The sequence below is a fragment of the Protomyctophum bolini genome, assembly GCF_963924005.1.
Source record: "Protomyctophum bolini genome assembly, chromosome: 22".
NCBI classification, from domain to species: domain Eukaryota; kingdom Metazoa; phylum Chordata; class Actinopteri; order Myctophiformes; family Myctophidae; genus Protomyctophum; species Protomyctophum bolini.
The window spans coordinates 13,469,865-13,496,910 of record NC_137883.1 but is presented as its reverse complement, the minus strand read 5'-3'; the positions used below and the strand labels follow the sequence as shown (position 1 = coordinate 13,496,910).

General features: G+C 44.2%; 1 protein-coding gene across 2 annotated transcripts in view; it reads right to left on the bottom strand.

The window, feature by feature from the left end:
* LOC308310226 (ephrin-A5b-like) overlaps window positions 1-26,106 on the bottom strand; it is a 91,223-nt gene extending 65,117 nt beyond the window's left edge. For both annotated transcript variants that reach the window (XM_080756443.1, XM_080756444.1), the window contains exon 1: window positions 25,002-26,106. In XM_080756443.1, coding sequence (XP_080612569.1) covers window positions 25,002-25,129 — 128 coding nt within the window. In that variant the 5' untranslated portion in view covers window positions 25,130-26,106. The remainder of the gene's footprint in view (window positions 1-25,001) is intronic.
* Window positions 26,107-27,046: the final 940 nt, after the last annotated feature.

Genomic DNA, 27,046 nt, shown 5'->3' with positions numbered 1-27,046 from the left:
TTGGTGAAGGACACTGTGGTCCAGCCTGTGCTCCTGTTCCTGTGTGTGCTTTGTAAAAACCGCTAACGGCCAAGAGTGGCATTTATGGAACAAGATGGCTAGGGGGGTGAGGTTAATTTGGGAGTGCTATGCCGAACCAGTCTTTGTAGAGGGTAGACACAGGAAAACACAGACACAGACACAGACACGCGCACAGGAGCAGTGACAACTGTTTACAGCCTATATGTTAATGGTTCGTGTCATCTGGTGCCAGTTTTTCGCCCCATCCACCTGGTGCCTGCAGGCCGTCTTTAAAAAGCCCCGCTGCCTTCCTTCCACGTGTGTCCTGATGACGAGGACGGCCAGCTCGCCCACAAACTCATTTACACGTTGGTTGGACCCTGACACAGACTGCAGCTGACACAAAAATAACTGAATGGCATTGTGTAATTGAAGTGTACTGTGCCAATTACACACACACACACACACACACACACACACCTCTGTGCATGTGTGCACACTTGAGACCATACAGTACAGTACCTCTCCCCTTCGCACATTGTGTGCGAAAGGGAAGAATGTGCGAAAGGGGAGAGGGCTGAATGAAGAGAGAGGGGCACAGACAGAGTGAGAGTTATAAAGAGAGAGGGGGAGACAGAGCGATTGGAGGAGGGGGGACGGGGACGGGGGCAGCTGAGCACATGTGTCATACGTATGCATCTAGGAGGTCCTTATATGCACCGTTGGCACAAAAACGTCAGCATAAAGGGGTACGAGGGACTGGGGTGGACAAGGTGAGTGAAGACCACGTGAAACAGAGAGAGAGAGAGAGAGAGAGACAGAGAGAGAGAGAGAGAGAGAGCGCGAAAAAGTGGAGTACGCAATAAAATCCTGAAGTCTGTTCTAGTACAACAATCCCTACATCCCAAAAGGGACTCAGCAGGATCTAAATGAAGTAGTAGTAGTAGGGAGCCCACCCAGCACTGAGGATGTATTCCCATACTATACAGACTGGTTCAAATACATTACTCTGTACTATAGTATTTGTACAGGTTCAGAGTCACAAATGGATAAACGAACACTGAGGATTTCACTGTGTATGATGAAAAGAGCCTGAGTCAAATAATCACACGGTCACAGAGAGAGAGAGAGAGAGAGCGAGATAGGGAGAGAGGGAGAGAGTGCGCTAGAGAGAGCTGCCAGTGGGGTGATGGAATATGGCTCAGCGGAGAGCCCGAGAAGAGAACCCTTCTTTACTGGTGTGAAGATTGAGGAAACCGGCAGAGAGAGGGGATTTCCTGGCTGTGTTATTACGAGTGGCTGGCGATCACATAAGGGCGGGGGTCCTCCAGTGCATTATGCCGCTGGCCTCTGGCCGCGGTCGGCCCACTCAAGACCTTCACATGCCCCCTTGATCCTAATCGGGCCCAACAGCCACAATACACTATGTAGGTCAGGAGGTAGAGCGGAGCGGGCCTCTTGGAGCTGAAACGGTTCGATCCCCGGCGCCAAAACCAGACGAAATGTAGCCTCTCTGACAGGTACGTTTTCAAACGGTGTACCTACCGAGGTATACTTGGTGTGCCGTGAAACAAGTTCAGGTGTGCCACATTTTATTATTATTGCAATAGACTAAATTATCGTATACACATACACTATACGGAAAGTTGGGATTTCATTTTAAATTTAGTTTATCAGCAATTTGCGAGCACTCATTTCCCAAAACAGAGGCAAACAAATATTATTTAAAACCTTTTACTTAGTAAAGTTTAAAAAAAAATAACATTTACAAAATGACAGGATTTGTTGAGGCTATTTTGCACAGATACAGATGCAGTCAAGTGTGACTTAGGATTCTGACTTGCTCTTTGGACAAACCACTGATCTAAACCATGTTTTGTCCAGAAACAATGCACCAGCTTGATTACTATTCAAGGCATTTTGGCCCCATTACATTATATAGAGAGGCGAGTTACAGGAAATGAGAGTGTGCGCGAATGGGAAGGAGGGAGGGAGAGAGAAAGAGAGACGGACATGTCATACACAACAGGTCATGGGTGGGATTCAAACCCTACGACCTACGTCTTGGTGATACCGCATGGTGCACGTCCTGAACAGCTGACCCAGAATGGAGGCCTCCGCCTGGGCTGGCTTATTTATTCTGCCCCAGAGTGCTTCTGCCTGCCTGCCTGCTGTCTGAGGGCTCTGATCCCAGCCGATGTTTGCTACAGCCCCACGGCCAAACACACACACACACACACACACACAGGAGCAGCCTGTCACCACTACTGCTAGCTTGCTCATCCTGCGGGTCCCTACTCTCCCTTACTCACACCACACACACGTATTCACATGCACGCGTTAGGAGAGCAATTTTATAATTGCTGCGGCATTTTTAACCGTAACTCTAAATCATGGGTTATACTTAGCCGCACACTCGCTGGAGTCATGACCCAAAGATAACTGATCTACAAGCTCACACTATGACGCACAGCAACTAGACGCAAGCTTGTAGATCCGCATAATTTTCGGTGCATGACACCAGTGCGCAACTACTACGTGAAAATAAGGCAAAACTCCAACCACGTCAACCCCAAAACCCAACCTATAAATGCTCAAACCCCACTAACCCCATCCTGCATCTGTTCCTTAATTGTATGCATAATTCCTTTTTAACCATGAGACAACCATTTCTCTTGTAAAGGACAGTAAAATGGTCCTCACAGCGTCTATTTCTCGAAAACCTACTGAGCTTACCGGGACACTTGGCCCTTGTGAGTGTAGTGATAAAAGTGCGCGCACACACACACACACACACACCTTATTGTCCACTGCTACTTCTGAAACTGCAGAGGTCACATACATATGGTGACATTAGAGATAGGTTGGTGAATGGTGAAGTGTACTAGGGCACGCACGCACGCACGCAACGACAAGCTGTGTGCAGGGCACCCGACCAAGGTGGTGTCAGAGCCCGTTAGAGGGCCTTGGCTGGACACAGCTCCAGAACAAGGCAGACAAAAGTGCTGCCTGTCTCCCTTCATTAAGTGATTTAAGATCCCGTGTTCGCGGGTCCCCTTTCATCGGCGTCCAAAGTGAACATACTTAAGAAACCTCCCGACAAGAATGGGGCGAAGCAGGGGCAGGAAAGCCAAGTAGGTTAGAATGGGGCGAAGCAGGGGCAGGAAAGCCAAGTAGGTTAGGGCCAAGGAAGCAGAGGTCTAAAGCCCAGCGACGCGCTAAGCCCTGCCTATTAGAGAAGGCTAATTTACATTGGTGGAAGACGTGCTCTGTTACAAGTGGGGAAAAAGTAAATTTACTTTAGTTAAAGTACAAAAAGGTATATTGAAGTAATTTTTTATAATAATAATAAAAATTAAATAATAATAAAAATGTAAAAAGTAACTATTAGTAACTAAAGTTTTCAAATAATAGTGTAGCTAAAGCACAATACTGCGCTGTAGTGGGTATTGAATATTAGAAATACTACGGCCAAGTTAAAAGGAATACCTCAAAATGACTGCTTTCCACCACAATTGTTATACTTTTACATTACGCCATTTTCTGTTGTAGGACGTGGTCCAAGTGCAAAACAGCCTGGTTCATTCTATTCTTTGTCCTCCCCCACAGTGTCAAAAATAGCAGAAAAACACCAGATCTAACTAACAAGCTCCCTCAATGCCATCTAGATCTGCTTTTGGCACACCAACAACACCACGGTACGACAGACCATAAATTAACCATTAGCCTCCATCCACCCATACAGACGGAGCGCTGAATGCACGGGTATACGGCGAGGCTCCGCCCCTCCTCAGTGGGAACCGGCAGCCCACTTAATCCATTCACAGTTGCTTCCTAGCGCAGACAAGAGGGGCAACTTTTCTTTCCCATGAAGGTTTGGTTGAGCAAAGTGCTTTTTTTTCCCACATTCCAGGCTAACAAGACAGGGCTGTCTTAGCAGGGGAGGGTGGGCGAGAGGAGAGGAGAGGAGGATGAACGAACGGACGGATGGAGGACAAGGAGGGGAGGGAGAAAGAGAGAATGAGCAGGAGAAAGAAAGGAGGAGTGGAGGAGCCGCAGCCAAGAGTCCTGTGGGAGAGCTCGCTGCTTCAGTCGAGTGGTGGTGTCATAATTACAGCCGATTAAAATGACCAGATCAGATATCCCCACAGTTAGCAAAAATTGTTCTAAAAACTCCATTACTGTACGTGTGGCGTGATATGGATCACCACGTCCGGAATTGCCGGCGTAGGAAGATGATGGTGGCGAGGGCTTCGCGGGCAGGCATTTAAAGATGGATTTTCTGGCAAAAACAGATCAAAACACGCGCACACACATGCGCGCACACACATGCGCGCGCACTCATGCGCATAAACACATACGGTAACCCGCATAGCCACATCCTTCTCGCTGCTTCAATTAGCACTTTAAGGACAGCAGGCTTCGCCACTTAAAATGTCATCAGTTAGCTCTCTAATTGAAGCATTCCATATGGCTCTATATCAACCACCCTGACTGATCACAGCAGATGAAAAAACACATCCTCACACAGATCTCATTTATGATGTCGACGGAACGCAGAAGTGTGTTTGAGCCCGGTCAACTCTTCTTTTTTGTTTATTTATTTTCTCCCGTGAAGACGTACGTACAGTACGACATGTGGAGCGATGAAAGACAATACTATAATAATACTGTGCACTGATTGTGCAGCATAGCTTCAGAGAGGAGAGGGAAAAACATTGACCACGCATTTCTGTCCAAGAAGTATCTATTTATGCGTTCATTTGTTTCATGTACTGCCGTGACAACAGCATTTTCTCTCCTTGGATCGATAAAGGTCTATCCATCTAAATAAAAGAAGGGAATAGATGGAATAGAACAGGAAAATAGTCCTACTTAGACACTGAGACTGCAGAGCGCTGTATAGAGCATATGGAATATACACAAGATGTCCATTCAAAGAGAAATAGGGCGCTTCCAAGAAGCAGCAAGGTGGCTTAGGCCAGTGTGTGGCCTACTGTCAGGGATCCAAAACATTTGTTTACAAGGGGGAGGGTTCTCCAAGCGAGGCCAGAGACTGTCCACTGCGCACTCTTATTCTCTCACTCTTATCCCCCCCCCACCTCCCCCTCTCTCTCTCTCTGTCTCTCTGTCTCAAGCGGTGTTGGGACAGGGGAACGCCGGAACCTCTGGCCGGGTTCCACGGCTCCACAACAGGAGTGGTGGTGGTGGGGCGTGGCTACACCAGCGCACAAACCTCGGAGGCCTTCTTGACATTACACCACACGGCCATGAGGTCACAGAGAGGAAGACGCTTTCTTTCCCTCGCACAAAGGAGTGATTTTTCACTCACCCCGTGAGAACAGCAGCGAATATAATGAACCCTCGGGCTTCTGGGTATGGCGTTTGGTTTCACACGCGTCAGTTCCATTCCGGAGTGGAACAAAAGGGTGCAGTACGAGAAACATTTGTGTGGAGGGGACGACGGCGGGACTGAGACTACATGCTGTGCACTGCAAGGTTGTTTTTCCCTCTTCTTGGCCATATCTGCTTCAGGGCAGTGTTCATCACCAAACAGTGTGCTGACCGCAGACCGACACACCGGTCTGGTGTGTCGTGAGACAAGTCCAGGTGGAGTTTGTGATAATCACACAACAAAAGATTATGAATCATCTTTTTAATGTATTACATTTTTACTCATTCATTTCCCCAATGCACCTGCAAATTGTATTCCCTAAAAATATATATTTTAAAGATTTTTCTGGCATCCATGTTTTGCGCATGTCCTTATAGGCAAAACTTTAACATTTTAACGAATAAATAATTAAACACAAGGCATAAAATAGCAGATCTACTAGAAATACAGTGTAAACGGTATTCGTTTCTGTACATTGTGACTCTGCGCATGCGTTCCATAAAAAGGCAGTCAGACCTTTGGCGCAGCAGTGACATCGGTGCCTTGCTCAAGGACTGCATGTAGTGCATGTCAGATACAGGCACTGCTGCAAGGAGCACAATGTGACTTTGCAGTTATTACGGGACAAGTCTCCGTCTCCAACCGCCAGGCCGCTAGCTGCAGTGCTCAGTCTCCAACCGCCAAGCCGCTAGCTGCAGTGCTCAGTCTCCAACCGCCAGGCCGCTAGCTGCAGTGCTCCGGCCCGTTGATGGATTATGTGGCTTGATTACAGATGAATTATGAAATAATATCTGGGGTGGGATGACTCATCAAAGTCAGAGAGGCCCCGTCGTTGTGACCAGATGTTTTCCACCATTTAGATCCCCCTGAACTAGCATTAGGAAAATCAAAAGTGGTTAATAGGAGTAATAAAATGCCCTATCATCGTCATCAACAAAAGGCTGATTAGTTGTACGGCTGTGTACAGCGGGATACCGGGCCAAAAACAGGACATCCACAAGCTCACACGGTGCAACGCGTTGTAGACACATATATTTAACCTGTTAAAATCGTTAAAATGTGCCTCAAATCTTTCAGAAAATTGTCATGATTTAGATTTATTTTTGTTTTATTTCGACGTCAGGCCTGAACATTCTACAACTATTATTACAGGGGTTATGTGTCTTTGCCGGGATGCAAACCTTCCATTTCCCAGGTGGCCCATCTACCCACTCAGCTATGGCCACAACCTCTACAATAAAATAAAGAGTCAACTTGTTTGTGTTGTTGTTGACAATGATTGCATAATCACAATATTACACTCAAGGGTGTTCTTTGCTGTAATTACCACTTTGGTGACGCTAACGACACTCGGCTCAAGTTCATTATCACTGTGGCGTTAACGGGACAGGAAAGAAGACTACTCTAGCGCAGTGGTGAAAGGTAACTAAGTGCATTCTACTCCACTACATACATTACTCCACAATTATATGAAAACGTTAGTTTCCAAAACCTTAGTCGTTACATTTAGGCCTTTTGAAAATAGCCGAACTACAAGCTCGAGCTTTGGAATTATACATTTGGTATAATGACAGTACGTTTACTTTTGGTACTTTAACTACACTTTGACTTGGCATTTTTGTACTTCTTCCATCACTGCTCTCGGGTCATGCTTCTCAATTGAACCTAGCACCTCTCCATGGGTTTCTGAGCTCTCTGACTTGTAATCTCTGTATCTGCCAGACAGGTTATAGGCTGCATCACAGACAGGAAAAAGCTGCACTTAACGAACGGCTCTCATGGCTGATTAGCCAGAAATTATGATCAAACAGCTGATTCACTGGATAAACAAATGACATGTGGCATTTGGCTGTGCGTTTGTGTGCGTGTGTGTACGTGTGTGCATGCGTGCGTGCGTGTGTGAGAAAGAGAGTAAGTCTCTGCATATACAATCTCACTGTCTCCCCAAAGTCTGCAGACTCATTTTCCACAGCAGATTAAATGAATCTCTGTCCGTCTGGTCCATAAAAGAGACGGGCTCTAAAATTACAATCATCTGAACCCAGCGTCTCCTTTACGTCCGTGTTCGCACGACAACACCAACAGATAGATACACACACGACGGTATCTTTTTAAACAGTCTGGATGAGGGTAAACGAAAACAAATAGCTTTTCAGGCGGTTTCCGCACAATCATGCCACCGGTCGCCATCGACGGACAGATATACAGCCGAGTCGGAGAACATAATCTCCTTGTGTTTTTTTTGGGGAGCGTGGTGTTGAACAATGCCCTACAGGAGGCGGCCATATGGTCGCGTAGGGGTCGGGGCTCGGCCCCCCGCCGCACCCCGGGGTCAGGGCCGAGGAGGGGGTTGGAAGAAGAAGTGACGTTACGAGGAATCTCAAAATGGCACATAAGGTGGGAGTGCAAAAAAAAGGGGGGGGGGGGAGAAGAGAGAGAAGTCTGAGAGGTCTTGTTGCATCCCCCCCCCTTCCCATATCTGATATCAGGCCAGGAGTGGGAGTCAGCAGCTATGACAGACGTCTGGTCACCAGGGAGAGAGAGAGAGAGAGGAGGGGGGGGGGGATTGTCGAGGAAAGAAAGAGGGCCAGTGAGAAACACTTAAAAAGATAAGGAGAAAGTGAGGCCACGGTAGGAACATTAGCTCTGTTCTAACCTGAATGTTTGTTTGTGTGCGTGCGTGCGTCTGTGCGCATGCACTCGTGTATGCTCAAGCAAATGCATGTGTAGACGGATGCTAGGTTCTATGTGTACCTGGTATCCTCCTAGTTTCTTTGAAGCACCAATTTGTTTTCTTTGCACTCTACTTAACGTGACCATTTATTTACCCTGGTGTTTGTCTCCGTGCATAAGACCGTTTGCTAAAGGCCTCCTAAAGTGTAATAGTATGTGTGCAAGGATTTTTGTCATTTGCGGTTGTGTGTGTGAAAATTCTTGTTCATTCAACTCTCAGAGGGTGCAAATGTAACCAAATTAACATGTTGGTTACATTTTGTACACTCTCCGAGTGTGAGTTACAAACGGATACATTAAAACGAGGATTATTAATGGTGCATATTCGTCCTCGACAGTGTACGGGAGACTGATGCAGCGATGGTTGGGTTTGGTGGATTTTTTTCTTTCCACTGGTTCCATGGTGGAAGAAATCTGTCATGGTGCTGTCATGCATCACAAATCCAACAGTGCATTTAAAGAATGCTCCCTTCAGGCAAACGGGTGTGCGGATACAGAGTAGATTTTTACTAGGTTATTTTCTACCCCGGTTGTATCCGGCACAGTTTTGGTGATCCGCATTGAAATGGCCAATGAAAACCTCAAGCTCAAGGGCCCAATGCCAATTGGTTGCTGCCGGGTTCTGGGGTCGACAGCGATTGGGTGTAAGCATCCCAGACAGAGCGCTCTTCTCCCCAGCAGCGCGCCTTTGTGCCAGGACAGAATTTGCATAATTCTTTACCCGTCGCATTACAGTCTGCCGGGATTTGTTACAATCGTGATATCCAAATGGCATTGGACAATGGCAGAACCAAAAAATGTTTTAGACATCTGTGGCCCAGAACGGAAGGTATATAGCAGCTGTCAGGAACCCGCTTCTCTGCCAACTCAAGGCTATGCTGTAATAATTAACAATTTTGGGGGGGGCTTTGGTTTATATTTCCAAACAAAGTTCAAAGTCTCCTCCTTTGGCACTATAAGTTGACGGGTAGAGGGGGGTATGAGGCTGGTGTGTGTAGCTGAGTAGTAGTCAAGTGAAACTGTGTCAAGCAGTTGTATTATTATACACCAGAAGAACACCATAGCGCCACACCTCCCACTGCGCTTGTTGGGTTGCTGGGCAAAATGTAGCATGGGCCCTGCCTCCGCCATACAGGAGTGGCTGGGCTTTGGTGGATGGTAAACGCGTGTGACGTCTCAGCCGGCGCATTCTCTTTCTTAACCCCCCCTGTGTATCGCGTGTCTAGACCTCGCTAGCACGACTTCTTCACGGGAACACCATGTGATCCAAAGAAAGGGTCACAGGACTTCACTAGGACTATCAAGACTAGACTTTTATTTCTACTTAAAAATAAATAAATACAATTATACCCGTTCCCCCCCCTTCAGAAATCAGAAATGTTCATAAGCGAAAGTGAAGAATCCTGACAGAGATCTAGAGCCGCAGCACCGACACACACTGGGATCAAAGGGATGGTTCAGTCCTGGAACTGCCGGTCCGTGTCCGTTTTTCACCCTGATTTATACGTTGGGTTGCACGCCATATCGCACACCTCCGTGTAAATCACCCACTGAAACCCACTTCTTCAGGCGAGATTGACTAATAAAATATCAAGTGCCAGTCGCAAAACTGAGTTATTAAACAAAGTTATTAAAGTTGATATTTACAATCCAATCCAACATTTTATAGCAAAAAAATGAATAAAAATTATAATAAGGACATAAATGCATTAAAATCCAGTTTAGTTTTTGCTTAAGTCAATTTTAAAGCTTAAGTAGGCTACATAGTTATATACCGTTTAGTATACTATTTTTGTAAACCGTTTACTGTAAAAACACCGATACGAAAAATATAGCATTGAAAGATAAGATAATGCTAAGAACGTTGTTTACACCGTTATGTTTAGATGAATACAGTACATGATTTTAATTACATTTGCAAAGAGTTTTGGAAAGCCTATAGGCCTACTGTATTTTTTGTGAGCAAAATAGAATGAAAGTTATGTTAATTTTGTTATCAATACATGTCTATTTAAATAATGGCATACTATAAAGCAAAAAATATATATATCCTAAAGTTGCCATTTAATTATAGTACAAATAATTTACAAAATGTTTTTACATTTTGAACCAGCAAATTGTAGTTGTACATTCATAATTGTTCTGTTGTGTTTGTGGTAGTTTTGTTAGATTACAATATGAGACATTTTGAAACGTAAAAGCTAAGAAAAGAATAATAATAATAATAATAATAATAAAACTAGTGAACTTCTCCTGCCTAGGGGTTTTTCGCCACTTTTACAGTATTCCACTATAACTCAGTGGTCGGTTCCATCTGGAGACAGGAATATTACCACAGCACCGTAAAGACTTCCGATGGAAACCTAAGCAGCCAGCACACTCGGGAAACAAATAAAACATCTTTATGAGAGAGACTTTATGATCCTAATAGCCATAGTCTCAGTCCAATGGCCTCTAAGTGCTCTCCTGGACAGCTTTGTTTTAGGGCAAGCCGTAGACCCAAGAAGAACACAGGCTCTGCTGGCCATAGAACGGGCACAGGAGATGTTTACCATAAGTTACTGTTTTCATATGCTAGAAGGAGCCTATTCAAGGGAAGCCATTTTTTTTCTTCTCCTGCCCCAAAGTGGTAACATATGCACTTTGGTGCTCGACATTTAGGGGTAATATGAAGTGGTCACAGGGTTACAACTTACCACTGGTACAATGTGACATTATGGTTATTTGATTTATTTTTTGACCATTCATTTATTCAGCAACTACGGTCAATTAGTTTGACTACTTTCCGTTAACAAAATGCCTACGGTGCCACACATTCTAATTAATTGACACCATTTTAATGTGATCAAATAATGGTACCATAATCTATCATCAAAAATAAATCTGTCTGAAAACTTTTCAAGTTAAGATGTTTTAATTCAGCAAAACTACATTTTAATTTCCTCAGAAAATGTGATCGCGTTTTAGATCACATTGATATATATTTTTTCTCTCCACTCAGTGTGGAAAGATATAATTATGCACTTTGTTGCATATTGTAATTCTTTAGTGCATGTTATAACTTTGTATGGCCATATTTAACTTTATGTATTTTTTTAATAAATATAAAATATATAATTTAAATATGAGTGTTGCACAAACGTAGCAAAAAATAATAATCTACAACTACAAGTTCATAATGCATCACATCACGACATGTTGTGGCATGGCAGATTGACCTACTTTGAAAAGTTTGAAAATATCTTCGCCTATATTGACCTGCCCAAATTAGGGACAATGAGGGTTTTACGAATAATTAACCAATGAAAAGTATTAGTAAGTAACTAAATAATAACTACTTTGCATCTAACGGAACACAGGTAATTTGTATTTACTTTTTTCAGTTTCTTGAACAGTAAACTGCCCACTGACTGATTTAGAAACATACGTGGTTTCCAACCGATAGTGACGATAGTCAAATTGTGTTGTCAGGCTCGTGTGGATAGATAACATCTTAGTTAATTAGTCTGGGTGAATATTGAGAGGGAAACCCATGCCGTTTGGGGTGAGGCTCACGGGGAAACCCATCCCTTCACCTTCTTTGAAGGGTTCCTTTGAAGTGGGTATCACGGGGCATGTTATCAGTAGCCTCTTTACTTAAAAGACAATGCAAAGGCTGTTTGACCATTAGCCTTTTATTGTAGTGGCTTGTCTAGGTGTGGTCTACACCCCAGGATAGAGCTTATAATGGCCCAAAGGCAACAACAGAAAACTACTGCATGATAAAAGGCAACAAAGACAACTGAGAAAGGAATGCCCTCTGAGGCAGAAATGTCTCCCTAGGTCATGTAAAATGGCTCTTCTTACCAGTCAAATTGGAATGACCGAGAGATCCATTTACATTCCCCCATCAAGATCAAAGTCACAAAAAATCTCAGCCTCAAATTAAGACTTAAAAAGCTGCCAAGAGCCACACGAAACTCTTAAAAGAGAAGCAGTAGGGATGACTGAGAGAGTCTTGTCTGATACACGGTGAACATAGTAGTACTCTACTACTCAAGCTGAAACATCTGATTGGTGGGAGAGGACGGGGGAGCTGCTCTGATTGGCTGGGACGGTGACATCCTGCGTCGAGGCGGGGGACCTGTTACTCCAGATGCCCTCGCCCTCGTCCCCTGCAATGTTTGCGGCCCCACGCACGCAATCCCTCGCTCCGCCTGGCTGCACCCTCTCATCGCATTACTTCTGCTATTCTAACTCCTCCATCAATTATGCACTAGAATAACTAAGGGTCCCTGGCGGAGCCAAGACATAAAGAGGGATCATCGGCATGACCACTCCGCTGCGTCTGCCCGAGTGTTCCCTCCGTAACGCTGCAGCCAGTGATACGAGTGCCAACGCTCAGACAAGACCTCGTAGTCAATGGAATGGCACAGATATTGATGATGGCTGGGGCATATATACTCATATAACATGGTTGAGGCATGAATGCAACATTGTGTGACATAGAATGTATCACAACGTGCACAATGGTCATTGTGTTACGATGCAAGAAGTTGGGGCTGGTGGGGAAAAAAGTCCCCCACTTTTCGCCTCACTTGGATAACCCCACTGTTCCTACAGAACGCCCCCCCCCCCCCCTCCTCCCCCCAAATCACACACTCTACTCTTCCGGCTTGAGAGAATTCCCCGCCGAGATTATGATTAAGTAAGATCTACAAATGGTTTCAAAAGATCATGAGCGCGGGACGTTGTTAATTCATTTCCGATTTAAAATTGAGCGGCAAATTCCTAAGAAAGATACCCACTTTTGTTTCGCCGAACAAAATGGAGTCGAATTCGCAAATGGCCGACTGTTCCCTGCTCCACCAAGCTGCAGGACGTAACGACGAGGAGACGACACACACACTTTCTGCCACAAATCTCGTCAGTCTGTCATTGTTCCGTCTACGACCCTGAACGTCCCGAAATGGGACAATAAATTAATGAACGATAAAAAAAAACTAATGTTATCAAAGTCGTCCATCTTCAGAGAATCTCACTGAGTGAGGAGGGGTAAAAAGTCTGAGAGGACAAAACGTCGACCCGTGTTTAATAAAGTCACAACGGTGCTGACCTGGTTTCGCCCTGGGTTGCGTGTGAAGCTCTGCTGTCCAGGCTCTCTAACGTGAGATCGCAAACAGCGTTTTAATATTGAATGCGTCCTGAAGCTCCGGCCACGTCCGAACACAAGAGGAAATAGTCTCTTCTCGTCTCCATGAGCCAGTGAGCCACGTACGCTAAAGTTCCCACAAAGTCACACCAAGTTCATGAAAATAAATGAAAATCTAATGTTCACTAACTCGCATTTAAACACCCCATGTTCTGTTCCCATCTAAATGATCGTTAACGTCCTTTACCTAGTTTTACAAAACTAACAATTATACAATTACTTTGCTTATAGCTGATTGAACAACATTTGTCTTGATTTGACATGAAAGCCAGCCTGTGACTTTGCTATGCTAAACATTGGTCTACTCTGCAATACATAAAAAAAAGATTAATCACAAAAAGGACACACATGTTTTCATCGTACGTTTTCATTTTTTTAACAGAAACAGTGATTCTACAAAAAAAGGGGGGGAAAAACAGTTTGTCCAGACTTTTGGATTAACTGTATGGCTATATGGGTTAGTTCAATTATATGCAGTGCTGTTATTGCAAAGCAGAAAAACATTGCGCAAGCCACAGTGACTGACAAACAACCTTGACTGTAAAAGTGCAGAACAATTAACTTAAATTCCTTCCTCATAACCTACAAGTTAGCAACCGCTGGACATGGCAAAACAGTGACCAAAAATGCCTGTGTGTACGTGCACTTGTATAATATATATGCACACATAATGTACCCTCAAGTCAAGTTCCAGTAGCAGAAAATGGACATTTGGTTCCGTTATCGAACTAATCGCATTTGTTTCACATTAAGCGTGCATTTCTCTGGCCAATTTCATTTGGAATAGTCTCAATTGTCTCATCTTTTCCGCCCGCCTTCGAACCTAATGAAAAACAGCTGTGTCTTTTAGTCTATCCTTACAGTCCTTTTAAAACAAACACTGTTTGAGCTACCAACACCCCCAGACCCAGCCACACCCTGCTGACATTTAGACTAATATCAACTGTCCTACACATGAAGCACGGGTCTGCTCGCTGGATAAACAACCAAATACACACATGCACTCCTGCTGCTGCAGACAGTGCTGAGTGAAAGAACGAACGAGGCCAGCCCATTACTGCCGTTATATAGTCCTTATTTTATCACCCACTTCCATTCTATGATGATCACAGCCAAGCTCCCCCCGGTTCCATTGAGGCAATACATCCTCTCTCTCACTCTCTGCACTCTGCTGCTCATTGGAAGAAAGCAGTGCAAACGTTCCTTTAGTGTCACTCAGTTTTAACAAAATATTGCTACAATATAACCCATAACCTGAGGAATTCAAAAAAATGTCTTCTGAATCCTAACAGTTTTCTGATAATGGCCCCATTATGTATTTGGCCACTGACCGCAATCTCCAAATATTTTGTTCCAGGAACTAACCCCCTCCCCCCCGAAGCAAAGATATGAGTAATGTCCGCGTTGAAAAAATATATATACATTCAAAGATGAACACATTTTCACGTATTTTCAAAAGTAGCCAAAGTATAAAATAATGGTTAGTGTTTAAAATCTAAAATGACACATGCTTTCCCAGTCTTGGGAATGAGGTAAGGCATACAGTATATGGCGCAAGAAGGCTCCTCTAACATAGCTGCTAAGGGCCTTTCACTTCCTTTATCATGGGGTTCGATTTATAGCACTTCTCGGCACATGGCGTGCGTTTCATTATTTGTTATTTATTTTCCTCAGCCTGTAAGTGTGCAAGGGGATCCCACATTATAGTCACTAGTACATCCACTCTACAAACTTTTGACACAGGGTGTGTGTGTGTGCGTGTGCGCTCCTACTGTCCGGAGATGTGTTCCGTACAGCGGAGCAGCAGTCTCGCCCCGGTCGGTCTGTTCTGTTTAGGAGGGCTTAGTGGTCCTTTAGAACCTTTTAGAGGCCCGTTTTCAGAAGCTTTACTGCAGTCATTAGAGAGCGAAGCTGATTAATGTGAATGGTCAGGCCAGTCCTGGCTTTCTGGGGGGAAGAACAGAGGAGAGGTGAAGGGTCCCACAGGATGTGTTTTGTGTCTCCACACAAAAGGGAGGGCTGACCTCTTAAGCCCCTTAGAGGCTCTTTGCTAATACCCCTCACCGGTGCCTTAAAAGACACGGGGGATGCCATTTCACCACTCACATTTAAACAGCACGCACACACACACACACACACACACACACACACACACACACACACAATAGCTGGGCGAGATTAAAACCTTAAAGAAACAGTAGAAAAGTGAACCTCTGTGCACTGGAGTGAGACTGAGATTAGGGTCTATGGGGTCCCTCCTAATCCATCGACTGTTGGCCATATCAAATAAAAGAGTATACCCCAAGATCACACAGCTGCTGGGATCTGAGAACTAGATGAAATAAAAATCCAATTAGTTGATGGGGAGCTTATGGAAAGTGGAAACATTTAGCAACGTGAAAATAGGTATTTTTCCTCATAAGCTACTGTAGCAGTTTGGTTAGTTTCTTAATCAACCAAGATTTTGATCGTTGATTTGTTGTTTTTAATCTCTTGTAAACTGTAGATGTAACTTTTATTGTGCCAGTCTATAACTTGAAATAGAATGTAGCCAGTCTGAGATCTTCATTACAATGTTCAGAATTCAGATCTCAACATCATCTACCTGAAAGAATAGTCTCTGCATGACGTATGAACTAAGCAAACTCAACTTTTGCAGATTTGATGATTAAACAAACTAACCAATTAGACGAATCCCTGCGACCATTAGACTAAAGAATGTCTTCTTTGTACATAAAACATAAAGAAGAATAAAGAGCTCCAACTGTTAACGTTCTGTTAACTGGAATGGAATAATCCGTGGTCCGACTGACAATCAAGTGTAGAGAATAAATGCAGATAGAAATTTCAACATGAAACAAAAGACAATGAAGCAGCCAGACTTCAAAAAGGGAACTCATCTCTGGCTCCTGTCACTCAAGCCGTGGCAGAGCAAGGAGCCGAGGCTTATTAGTTTGAGCGGAGACAGAAACCTGCATGCAGGAGGTCAAAGTTCAACAGAGCTGCCCGGCTGCTCCACAGGACAGCCCTTCCCTCCTAGTGCAGAAAACCACACAGAAAAACTACTCCGAAGTATCAATACTGCAATGTGGAATTACTCTGTTTTCCGGATTTCAAAATATACTCGGTAAAAGTGCAAAGGTTTTGACATCGAAATGTACTTACAATACTAAAAGTACTAAACTAATTATGCAGAATATCCCATTTGAAGTTTCCAAATGTATAAAAATCTTATCATAAGCATGTAGCTTGTAGATCGTCTATGTTCAAAAGGCCGACATATATATGGCTAATGTGGTTATTGTATGTTTTGTAATAATGGAGGAACTAGTAACTAGTTTTCTAATAATTGTAGTGGAGTAAAAGTACAATAATAGCCTCTGGGATGTAGTGGAGTAGAAGTAAAAGTATTGAAAATTGGAAATACTCAAGTAAAGTTAAAACTCTAAATTGTACTTAAGTACATGAGTAAATGTACTTAGTTACTTTATACCACTGACAGCAACTCCCAGAGTGTTCATCTAAGCTCCGAGAGTGCCGGTGCCAATCTTACTCTCACAGCTGAATTTACCTGTGTAATTAGATACAACCACATGAACCCAAGCAATCCTGCGACAAGTTGTGAGCTCGTCGATCAGGTATTTTCGGAAAAGAGATTTGGTGTAGACGGAAGAAAGGATGCCCTGTGGGACTGTGGTCAACGACGGATACATGGTTTGAAGTGGTTAACCGATGGCAATGCTCCGTCTTTTCAAGGTGTATATAAGTCACAATTACTTTAAGTATAGCAAGTAACTGAAACCAGCATGCTGTGCGGAAATTGATGAGTGGCTTCTTGTATGACATGTAATGGAGGTTTAATTGGTTTGTTTTCCATCAATTGTTATGTCAGTTTGTTGCACTGCAGCAATGTTTTGTCGTTATAGCTGATAGTACGTAGGTTTTCGACAGATCGAGTCTCTCTGCTACCATGAACAAACATTGATCCATTGATACACTTATCATGTCCGTCCTTCTCAGAGAACGTTCGGCGTAAAAATCTAGGATACGGCGATACGCTACGGGACACTGATTAACGCAGTCTGGACGAGGGCTGGGGAGAGGGCCCGTTGTCCCGAGAATCAGTCAATATTTGGACATCGCTGCATTTTGGGGGGGGGGGGGGGGGGGGGGGGGAGGAAGTGTTTTTGTTTTCCTCGAGCGGAACCGAGCAGCAGGGAGCCAGGAACAGGCCGAGAGGGGGGAAAGAATAGAGTAAACACTGGGAACAAATGTGAACGGAGCTATTCACAATACCACTGGGAAACTATCACAACATCAGCTCGCCACAGACTAGGAAAAAAATGCAGCATTGTTCTTTAATTGGAGATTAAAAAGGAAAGCAGTGTGTAGAGCAAACAGTGGAGGTCATTCTACTCGAGAGACGTACTGTGTCACTGTCACTGGCCGTTCGACGGCGGTTACGAGGCAAAGAGAAGAGCCATGCTCTTCGGCCATTGCTCATTTCTGGCCTAATTCTCCCATGCATTCCATCAAGGGGATGTTCATCTCCCTTCCCAACGAACAAGAATGCAATTGTCATCAAAAGGTTCTGACAGGGGGATGTTATGAAGTTAGCGGTCACTTAGCAAAAACGGGGACGGGCTGGGGACCCCTTTTATTTCACCCAGACATGTTAGCGTTTGTTGGATTTTTAATCTCTCGGCTGTCTTGTGAGGGGAAATAATGTTGCATCTGTTGTGGAAAGCTTTAGACAGGCATTATCAGGATTAGAGGAACCCCCACTCTCCCTGAGGTGACAGTGCTCTCGTAGAATGCTGGAATCCCTATCCCCCCCCCCCCCCCCCCCAGCTGCCAGATCGTTAGTCCCACCCATTGATGTTCCCCTGATGACGAGGAGGTATCGGTTTCCATGGCGTAGGAGACACAAACAGCTCGGGAGATTAGGGACGGAACTCAGCCCCGATTCTCGGCTGATCCCACCTATCAGCAACAAATAAACACCTAGAAGCCGCGGTGAAGGTTGTGTGCTGTGGGCCCGTGGTGGATTTTAATGAAGCAGCTAAATAGACAGTCAGCGGGGAATTCTCTAATAGCTCCTTGTTGCTTGCCGCGGCTGCTGCGCTAACTACACACCACTGATGTAATTTACTTGACTTGCAAGGAACCAGACACGGACACCAAAATGTAACGTCTGTGAGTAATTCCTCTCACAACTATAGACAGGGGTTTACAGATACAGTATTTTCCGTTAAAACGCTGGCTGGATTAAAAGCATGCAAGGACACGCATACCGATAGTGGTTTAGCAATATTATGATGCTAAGCTAGTTCAGAACACACCAACTGACTACTGACTACTAAAGAGCAAGGTGGTGGATGAGGCCTTTCTAGGCCTTTTCATGAGTATTCCATTTCAAATCATGCTGGATAAATAAAGCGACTAGTGGCTCAATAGCAACTCCCAGTGACCGCGCATCTAAAATATGAATGCTTCTAAAGACTCTTAGCCAGTGATTAATCCGATCAGCGCGACCACCTTCGCCATTGCCGTTTTGGGGAGACGCTCTTCTTCAACCAAATAGAATGGAGGTGAACAGTGGCGGTCGCTGAACTATCGCCCCCTGGCGCTGGCCAGGGTGGAGTTAATGGGTTCTCCTCAACACCATTGAAACCCAATGTGCAGCACTGAATTCACACCATTATATGTACTGTGCATGCTAATGTGAGCCAGGCTGTAAAACTAGCTCCGTGGCCCTCCAGAGATTTGATTGTGTGCCGTAGGCAGTTTCTCTCTCAGGCCAATTAATATGACTAATAAATATCAAAACAGCACATTTATTTTGAAAATACAGAATTTGACAGTAAGGCCTCTGTCTTACTCACTGCAGTTTCACTCCTTATTTTAATGAAGTAAATATATACTTGATTACTTTCCAACACTGCATTCACACTGTGCAGGACAGAGTGCATCTGTCTGGTCTAGTTGCAAAAAAGTACTCAAATTTTTTACTTAAATAAAAGTATCAATAATGTAGAATGCAATGTAGAACTACACCATTACAAGTGAAAGTCTGGAATTAAAAATGTACTTGAGTAAAAGTACAAAAAAGATTGGCATCAAAATGTACTCAAAGTACCAAAAGTAGAAAGCACTCATTATGCAGAAGGTCTCATTTAAAGTTTTCAAATGTATACAAATCTTCACAGAAAACATCACACTTGTGTGAAGTGAGGCGCCCACTCTGACTGCCACATTCATTGCATATTCACTACCACTATATACATTACGAGACATGAATGCAGTGTTATTGTATATAATATTATAGGCAACATGACGTCTCACGTCCCCAATGTTTGTTTAACTGCTGCTCTAAACAAACATTAAAAGTCCATAGACTTGGCTGCCATTACATTTTTGTTAAAACGTGCTCTAAACAGACATTAAAAGTCCATGAAAGACTTGGCTGACATATGACGTAATTGCAAAAACATAGTAATTAAATACTTTATATATAATTAAATGCCCAGAACGCAGGGTTAGTACCACCTCCTAAGCACAGGCCGAATTATGTTCCAAGAACCTTATCTGAAACCCAAGCTGTAGCGTGTGTGGACGCAAATGAGCCTGTGAGATATGCCAACACGGCACCACATGGCTCACTTGTCGTCGGAAAAAGCCATGAAACGTAAAGGAGGACAGAGGAGACGAAGAAGACAACGATCAAGCAGAAGAAGCTGCAGCCGATAGACCCCAGTGGCACCGGAGACTGCGTCTAGTTCCATTAAGCAGCAGGGTGCTGCATGGGGCCCAGGGTCTGGTATGGAACACTGCCAGGTTCTGCTACGGGTCATGGGGCCTCCGAACGTCCTAGCATGGCACTCTGTTATATTATACAGCCCGGGTCGGGTTTAGATTAGAGTCATGAATGAGAAAAGGAGACGGCCATTTAGAGTTACTCATTTATTTAGCGAGAGAGCCCCATTCTGCCCGGGACAAAGTCCAGGCGGGGTGCCTTGCAATGGCCCATCACCGACCGAGGCCCTTGGGGCCAGGCGGTACTGCCCCAGTTTTGACCCTGACTACAGTCCCCTCTGTGCAAGCTCCCTGATGCTTAACCCAGGGGCCTGCCTGGTTACCACCGAGCGTGTGACCTCGGCATGTGTGTGTGTGTGTGTGTGTGTGTGTGTGTGTGTGTGTGTGTCTCAGAGGAGCATGCACCATGCTGAGCCCTTGGCCCGCTGTTGAAACACCCCTGTGTTCCTCTCATTGTCTGCCCCAGCGTGGGTTGGGGGCGTGGGGGGTGGGGTGGTTGAAGGAGCATTTGGAAGAGTGGTGGTGGGGGGTGGGTGGAATGGGGGGGGGGGGGGGGTTTATGGCAACCAAGGAATGAGAGACTTGAGAAACTGGGAATCATTGTAGGGCAGTGATTCTCAATCTCTTGTTTTATTTAATTTCAAGGAGAACCCCCCCCCCCCCAATGCCATTCCTATCTCTTATGCTGTAAAATCCTTAAATCATCGCTGTTCAATTAACTCCCAGAGTGTACAAACAGAACCGTTACGGGCTTATCGGTCCATTACGTCGCATTCGTATATACTCTCGAAAGTTACAGACTTGAAAGGGTCCATTTGGTTCCTAACTTTCAATTATTTACCCCCCCCCCCCCCCCCCCCCCCCCCCCCCACTGGAACCCCCTCTGGGACCCCTGCGGGTCCAGGGAACACACATTGAGAAGCCGTGTCGTAGTAGGCCCGGGACAGAAACAAAACAAGCGTCATGTAGCAGGTTGTAAAGAGGACACCGAGACAGTGACGGTATAAAATATGTTATTGCTCGCAGTCAGCAGTGGTGTAAAGTAACTAAACACATTTACTTAAGTACAATTTGTTTTTACTGGAGTATTTCAATTTGTTTTGTTCTACCTACACAGGTTTAATGTTTGTCTTTAGTTCAAAGTTTGTTTAGTAAATGCATTGACAATGAAGGGAAAATTTACGTCATAATGAGTCGTTTACGTCATATTGGCTCTATTGATAAAGGCGTTTAATGTTTGTGTTGGCACCGTTTGTTTTACATACATCACCTAATCAACATGAGTTAGACTTTAATATATTAGCGCCCCTCACTTCACACGGGTGTGATTGTTTTTATTACTTCTACTCCACTACATCTCAGAGTCAAATATTGTACTTTTACTCCACATTTATTTAAAAACATTAGCTAGTAGCTACTACTAGATTTTGTTTATTATTACAAAACATACATCAACTACCCATATACATAGGACATTCGGCATAATGAGTACTTTTACTTTTGGTACTTGAAGTACATTTGAATACAGATACTTCTGTACTTTTACTCAAGTAAGTTTTTAATTACGGACTTTTACAGTATTTCTACATTGCAGTATTGATATTTTTACTTAAGAAAACATTTGAGTACTTTTCCACCAATGGGACACACACAGTGAAGGTATAAAATATGTTAATATTGCTCCTACAGTCAGATAAGTGTTAGTCAAGCAGGAAGTGTGTCAGCTCACTTTGATGGCACCGCAAGATTTGCATTTGTACATCAGTATCTCGCAGCTTCCTCTACTTTTCCCGAAAAACGTTGTTGCGCGCGCGAGCGCGCGCGCACACACACACACACACACACACTTCACCTCAAGGTTAACAGTGTAAAGACAAATACTGCTCTTTCTCCGTCTCTGCATGTGTGTGTGTGACCACTTTTCCCATCTCAGACCAAATATTACCTTTATTTTGATTCTGACTCATCTGAAAGCTGCACAGTGAAATTCTGCCAATTGTTAAAACACTTCTAAACCCCTACATACATACAGTAGGCGACCAGAGTCCAACCAATCCTATCCTCTATAATCACCCTTTGTCAAAATAGGCGATCTGGGGGCGCCCGCTGGCCTAGTGGTCCAGGCACATATATAGGCTCTTGCCTGACAGCGTGTTGCGTGTTCGAGTCCCGTTCATGATGACCTTTGCTGCATGTCTCTCCCCTTCTCTCTCTCTCTCCCTTTCCTGTCTGTCTTCACTGTAACTATCAATAAAGGCACAAAAGCCAAAACAAATCTAACAAGGCGATCTAACAAGCTCCCAACGTGAGTATACTGTAATGCCGCTATGATTAATGGAGTCAATTCTGACAGTGTAAAAATGGTCAGTGGTCCATTTATATGGTCCATGGTAAAAAACAACACTTGTGATTTTGCCGTGTGTATACTTAGCCTCTCTACCAAAAATACAGCACTAACAATGACCAGGCGGTGGTAGACAAAGTGTATACTAAAGTATTCAAAAGCGCAAATTACTCAGTACACTTCCAGAAACTGTCAGACATTTTCCCGACATTTCCTGAAACTGGTCCATCCATACCCGCCATTTTCACCCACATCCATCCGGGCTATGGGACGCAACTACCGGTCCCATAGCCTGCACACACATAAACAGGCTTCGTCATTCCCTTCAAGGCCGTGTGCAAGATCAGATCGGAAAATGGACTCCAACTCACAGAGAGGTTATGTTATACCGGTAGTAAGATATGTTCCGGGAGAAAATAATAGAATAGCAGATCTACAAACTCGCAACACGTCACATTGTGAGCTTGTAGATCAGCTATTGGTGTGGTTTAATGGTTTTGTAAGTTTGTGTCCGGTGTCCCTTCCTACAAATGTGGCGGAGTCCAAAGTACAATATTTCTATTTGAAATGGAGCAGAGTGAAATTCATCAGCTTAAAAAAAACAATAACAAAAACTCTAAAAGTCCACTAACAATGACACACATCTGTGTTCAATGCAAACAAGGACATAGCACTATGTGCTGCTGAGGTCATTTACATTTATTATAAATCATTGAGTCACGCCACCGGAAGATGACCTAACCCTTTTGTTCACATTCAGAATAAAAAGAAAAAGTGCCATCTGTGACAAAGAAGAAGTTATCATTTGTAGAGCAGAGAGAGCAAAGTTATTATAGGTCAAATTCTTCAAACTGATATTATTAATTTCCCTGAGGTTGCAATTAATTGCAACTTCAAAAAAGAAAACTAGTAGAGTAGAAACAGGAGATGTCAACATGCAGCATATCGTCATGCAGAAACCTTGTATATCCATATTTTAACTGTGTGTGTGTGTGTGTGTGTGTGTGTGTGTGTGTGTGTGTGTGTGTGTGTGTGTGTGTGTGTGTGTGTGTGTGTGTGTGTGCGCCCTACTACTTGATCATGCCTGAACTGGGGGTGGCAATGAAGGACCGGGAAGTCTGGCATGGCATTGTGAAAAAGTCGAAAAATGATATGACTTGATCATACTACACTAGTGTCACACCAAAGTAGCAAAAATGGCAGATCTTGTAGCTGTTTTTGAATTGGAGCCGTGAAAATAAACCGTTTCACATATGAGGTTTCTTTCCAACTGACAAAGCACGATATTCAAGACATGTCTCACTGTAGTTTGGGTCATTTTTAGGAGCCCCTCTGAGGATTACACTGCTATAGCTTCACAAATAACGATCAACCACACTTGATACTGAAAGATGCTGTAACTTTAAATAAAAATGCAACTGTGATAACAAGCATTTTGTCAATATTAATAGACAACGGATGGATGGACGACCGCAGACTCTCAAGAGCTACTCAGCATTATTCTGAAACTACAGCGGCCAGAGAGAGGCTGTATCTTTGGTCTTCTGAGATAACCGCTCGCTGCAGCGATCAATGTGAATTATTCTGAGCGTTTCAGTACAAATATTCTGGACACCATATAGCCTATATTAAACAGTGTGCGTGTTCTGAAGCAATATCAATGTTGAAACACATACTTGTTCCATTTTTAAATATATCCAAATGTCCGTTTATAAATGTCTTACAATTACATGTAAAGCTTTTTGAAATTTGTTGTAGGCCTACAAATAAAGTTGTCCTTGCCTTGTGGGGGATGTTTGAAATAATCTATTAATTTCATCAGCTCATATTGTAACGCAAATCTCATGGCTAGCCCTATAATTCATTATGATAGGCTATTTAAAATATTGGCATTTTATAATGACTGGACTGTCACTGGACAATGTCATGGGTGAAGTTCACCGGGCGTCAAATTGGTGACCCGCGGGTCTCATCATAACACCATGGGAGATATGAGAGTCAATCAAAGGTGTCAATATCAATGCTGTTCTTTCGCTAGAAACTTAATTACACAATTAAAACGGTTGATGGTGATGCTCATGTTTTTTCATAACCTTGGATTACTAAAATCGGACTTCTGAATAACAAGATAAAAGGGAAAGTATATCAGATATAGCTACAACTGAACAAGAGGTGCTTTTGGCCAATGAAACACTATTGTGAAGAATAGGCTACAAAACAAATGTGCTTGTCGCCCAATAAATAAATAAAACATGTCTGCACAGAAACATTTCCAGTCTCTAAATCAATCTCTACCTCGATCTGAACGTGTAGCCCATATACAAACGATAGTACGATACGTCTGTTCACATCATGTTACGGTAGTAGTATAGGCTACATTGCCTCTCTGGGTCTGACTGCGTGACATCGGAGCATTCGGCAGCCCATTATCAAGCCGCGCTCCGCGGGCGCAAGTTGCGCACGGCTGCGGGAGTACTAGCCGTACCGTGTGCGTCGTGTCCGTGTCCCACTCACTCACTCACCTGGGGTTGGTCCGGTTCCAGTAGACTGCGTAGCGGTCCGACACCACCTTGGAGGCCGGGTCTTGGCCGTACACGCACGTCCAAATGACCACGGCGACGAGCAAAAGGAGCATTTCCACCTGCGGCATATTTATTGCTCTCAAACTCAAACTTGTTGGCCAAAAGTCCCTCTCTGCGTGAATCGGCGTCTGGCTGTGGCTGCGAAATCACATCTGAATGTCGCTCCGGGGAGACGGTTGCTTCACCACGCACTCACAGTCGACTGTTGTCTCTTGATGGATATTATTAATTTAAAGAAGCGAGATTTAGTCCTTTTAAAACAGCTGAACTATTTCTGACCGCCGTTGTTCTAATCGGACCGCGTGTCCATTGCAACACACGCATATGTTAACGGTCACTGTTAACGGAGTAGCCTCTTAGGCTAAATTCAAAAATATGGACGATAAAACTAATCCAAAATAAAAGTCTGCGGGGGGGGAACACTGTCCCGCCGAGCCGGGGCAACAACAACAATCTCACTCAGCCCCGACTCCGTGCGCAAACAAACTGCCTTGTTGTCCTGCTGCAGGTCGGAGTGTAAAAACATCAAAACAAATCCTACAAGAAGTGAGAGTACAGTCCATAAATCATGCAGATCAGACACAGTAGAATAAACTCCATGCAGTAACAGCAGCCGGTGAGGGAGGCGAGGTCTCTCCGCACACAGCCTGCTCCTCTCGGGATCTCCGTCCTCCGTGTCCCGCTGTAGTGTCTGACTGACTGACTGACTGTGATTCACCGGGGCGGAGCACGAACTGAAAGCCCGTCTCCAGTAGCTCGCTGGCTGCGTGGCGTGGATGATGATGATCTTCAGCTGTGGATCCTTCTTCCTCAGCTGTGGAGGAAAGGAACTACTAAACAATGTATGTAGCGCTGCTGCCGAACAGACCTACAGTTGGTTCAACAGCAGCACAGCTATATGACAGACAGCCCAGGCTGAGGCTGATGCTCAGGCAACACAAGCAAAGGAGGGGATGGATTCAAGGGAAGGGGAGCGCAAGAAATGTAGTGAATCTGTCTGGAGAAACCAACCAAGTCAGCGCTCAGTCATGACACAAGCACCCTCTCTCTCCTCGGCCATGCTCCCGCTCCCATCCCCCCTCCCCCCACCACCGTGCCAGTTTCATGGACGCACACTGCCTGTCTCTCATTGGTTTGAATTTTGAATGATGGGCGTTTCGCTTACAAAAACAACATCCCTTACTCCTTCACCCCCGGGGGGTAATATCTGCTTCCTCGGCCGCGACAGACCCATTCATTTCATTGGCATAAAAAGGTGGTTTCGGCTGAAGGATCGACACAACATTACACAACACAACATGGGGCCCGAGGACAAGTCTCCTCTTCTTACCTGGAGAACAGAGGTCGAGAGAGGTCCCCATGCTGCCATGCCGACATGGCAACCAAGTGATCATTTATTGTAGCCTAGGCTCCCAATTAAAAGAAAAATTAACTTGCTTTTAACATTGCTTTTATCATGACCATGATGATGGGTGACCAGTTACCTAGTTTATTGTATTGTCTCATAGTCTAATAATGGTGTACATTTTGTATTCTAGCTGAAATCACATTAATGGGCTAGTACAACTTAACCCATTTGCTCATCTGCTATCATCTCTGTATTTCAGTGCTGCAGTCAAAGACACGCGCTCAAGTTTACGTACATGGGTTTTAGCGCCACGCAGTGGAGGCAGGGGGGAATTATCAGACATCTATGTGCTGTTTTATGGTCATTGGTGAGTAAACAAATAAACACATTGTTGATTCCTGAGTTACATAGTTGTAACATTAACATCAAGCATCTATCTATCTATCTATCTGAGTATTATTAATAGCTGTTATAATGGTGCCTATATAAAATGCCCATTTCTTGATTATTACAGTATTTTCCATAGGCCCTTTTGGTTAACTCTTATATTACTCTATAATATTGTGATTATTGTGTTTGTATTGTGTTTATTATTTATTTGATCCTTTTTGTGGTGGTTGGTGTTTTTGTGGTGGTT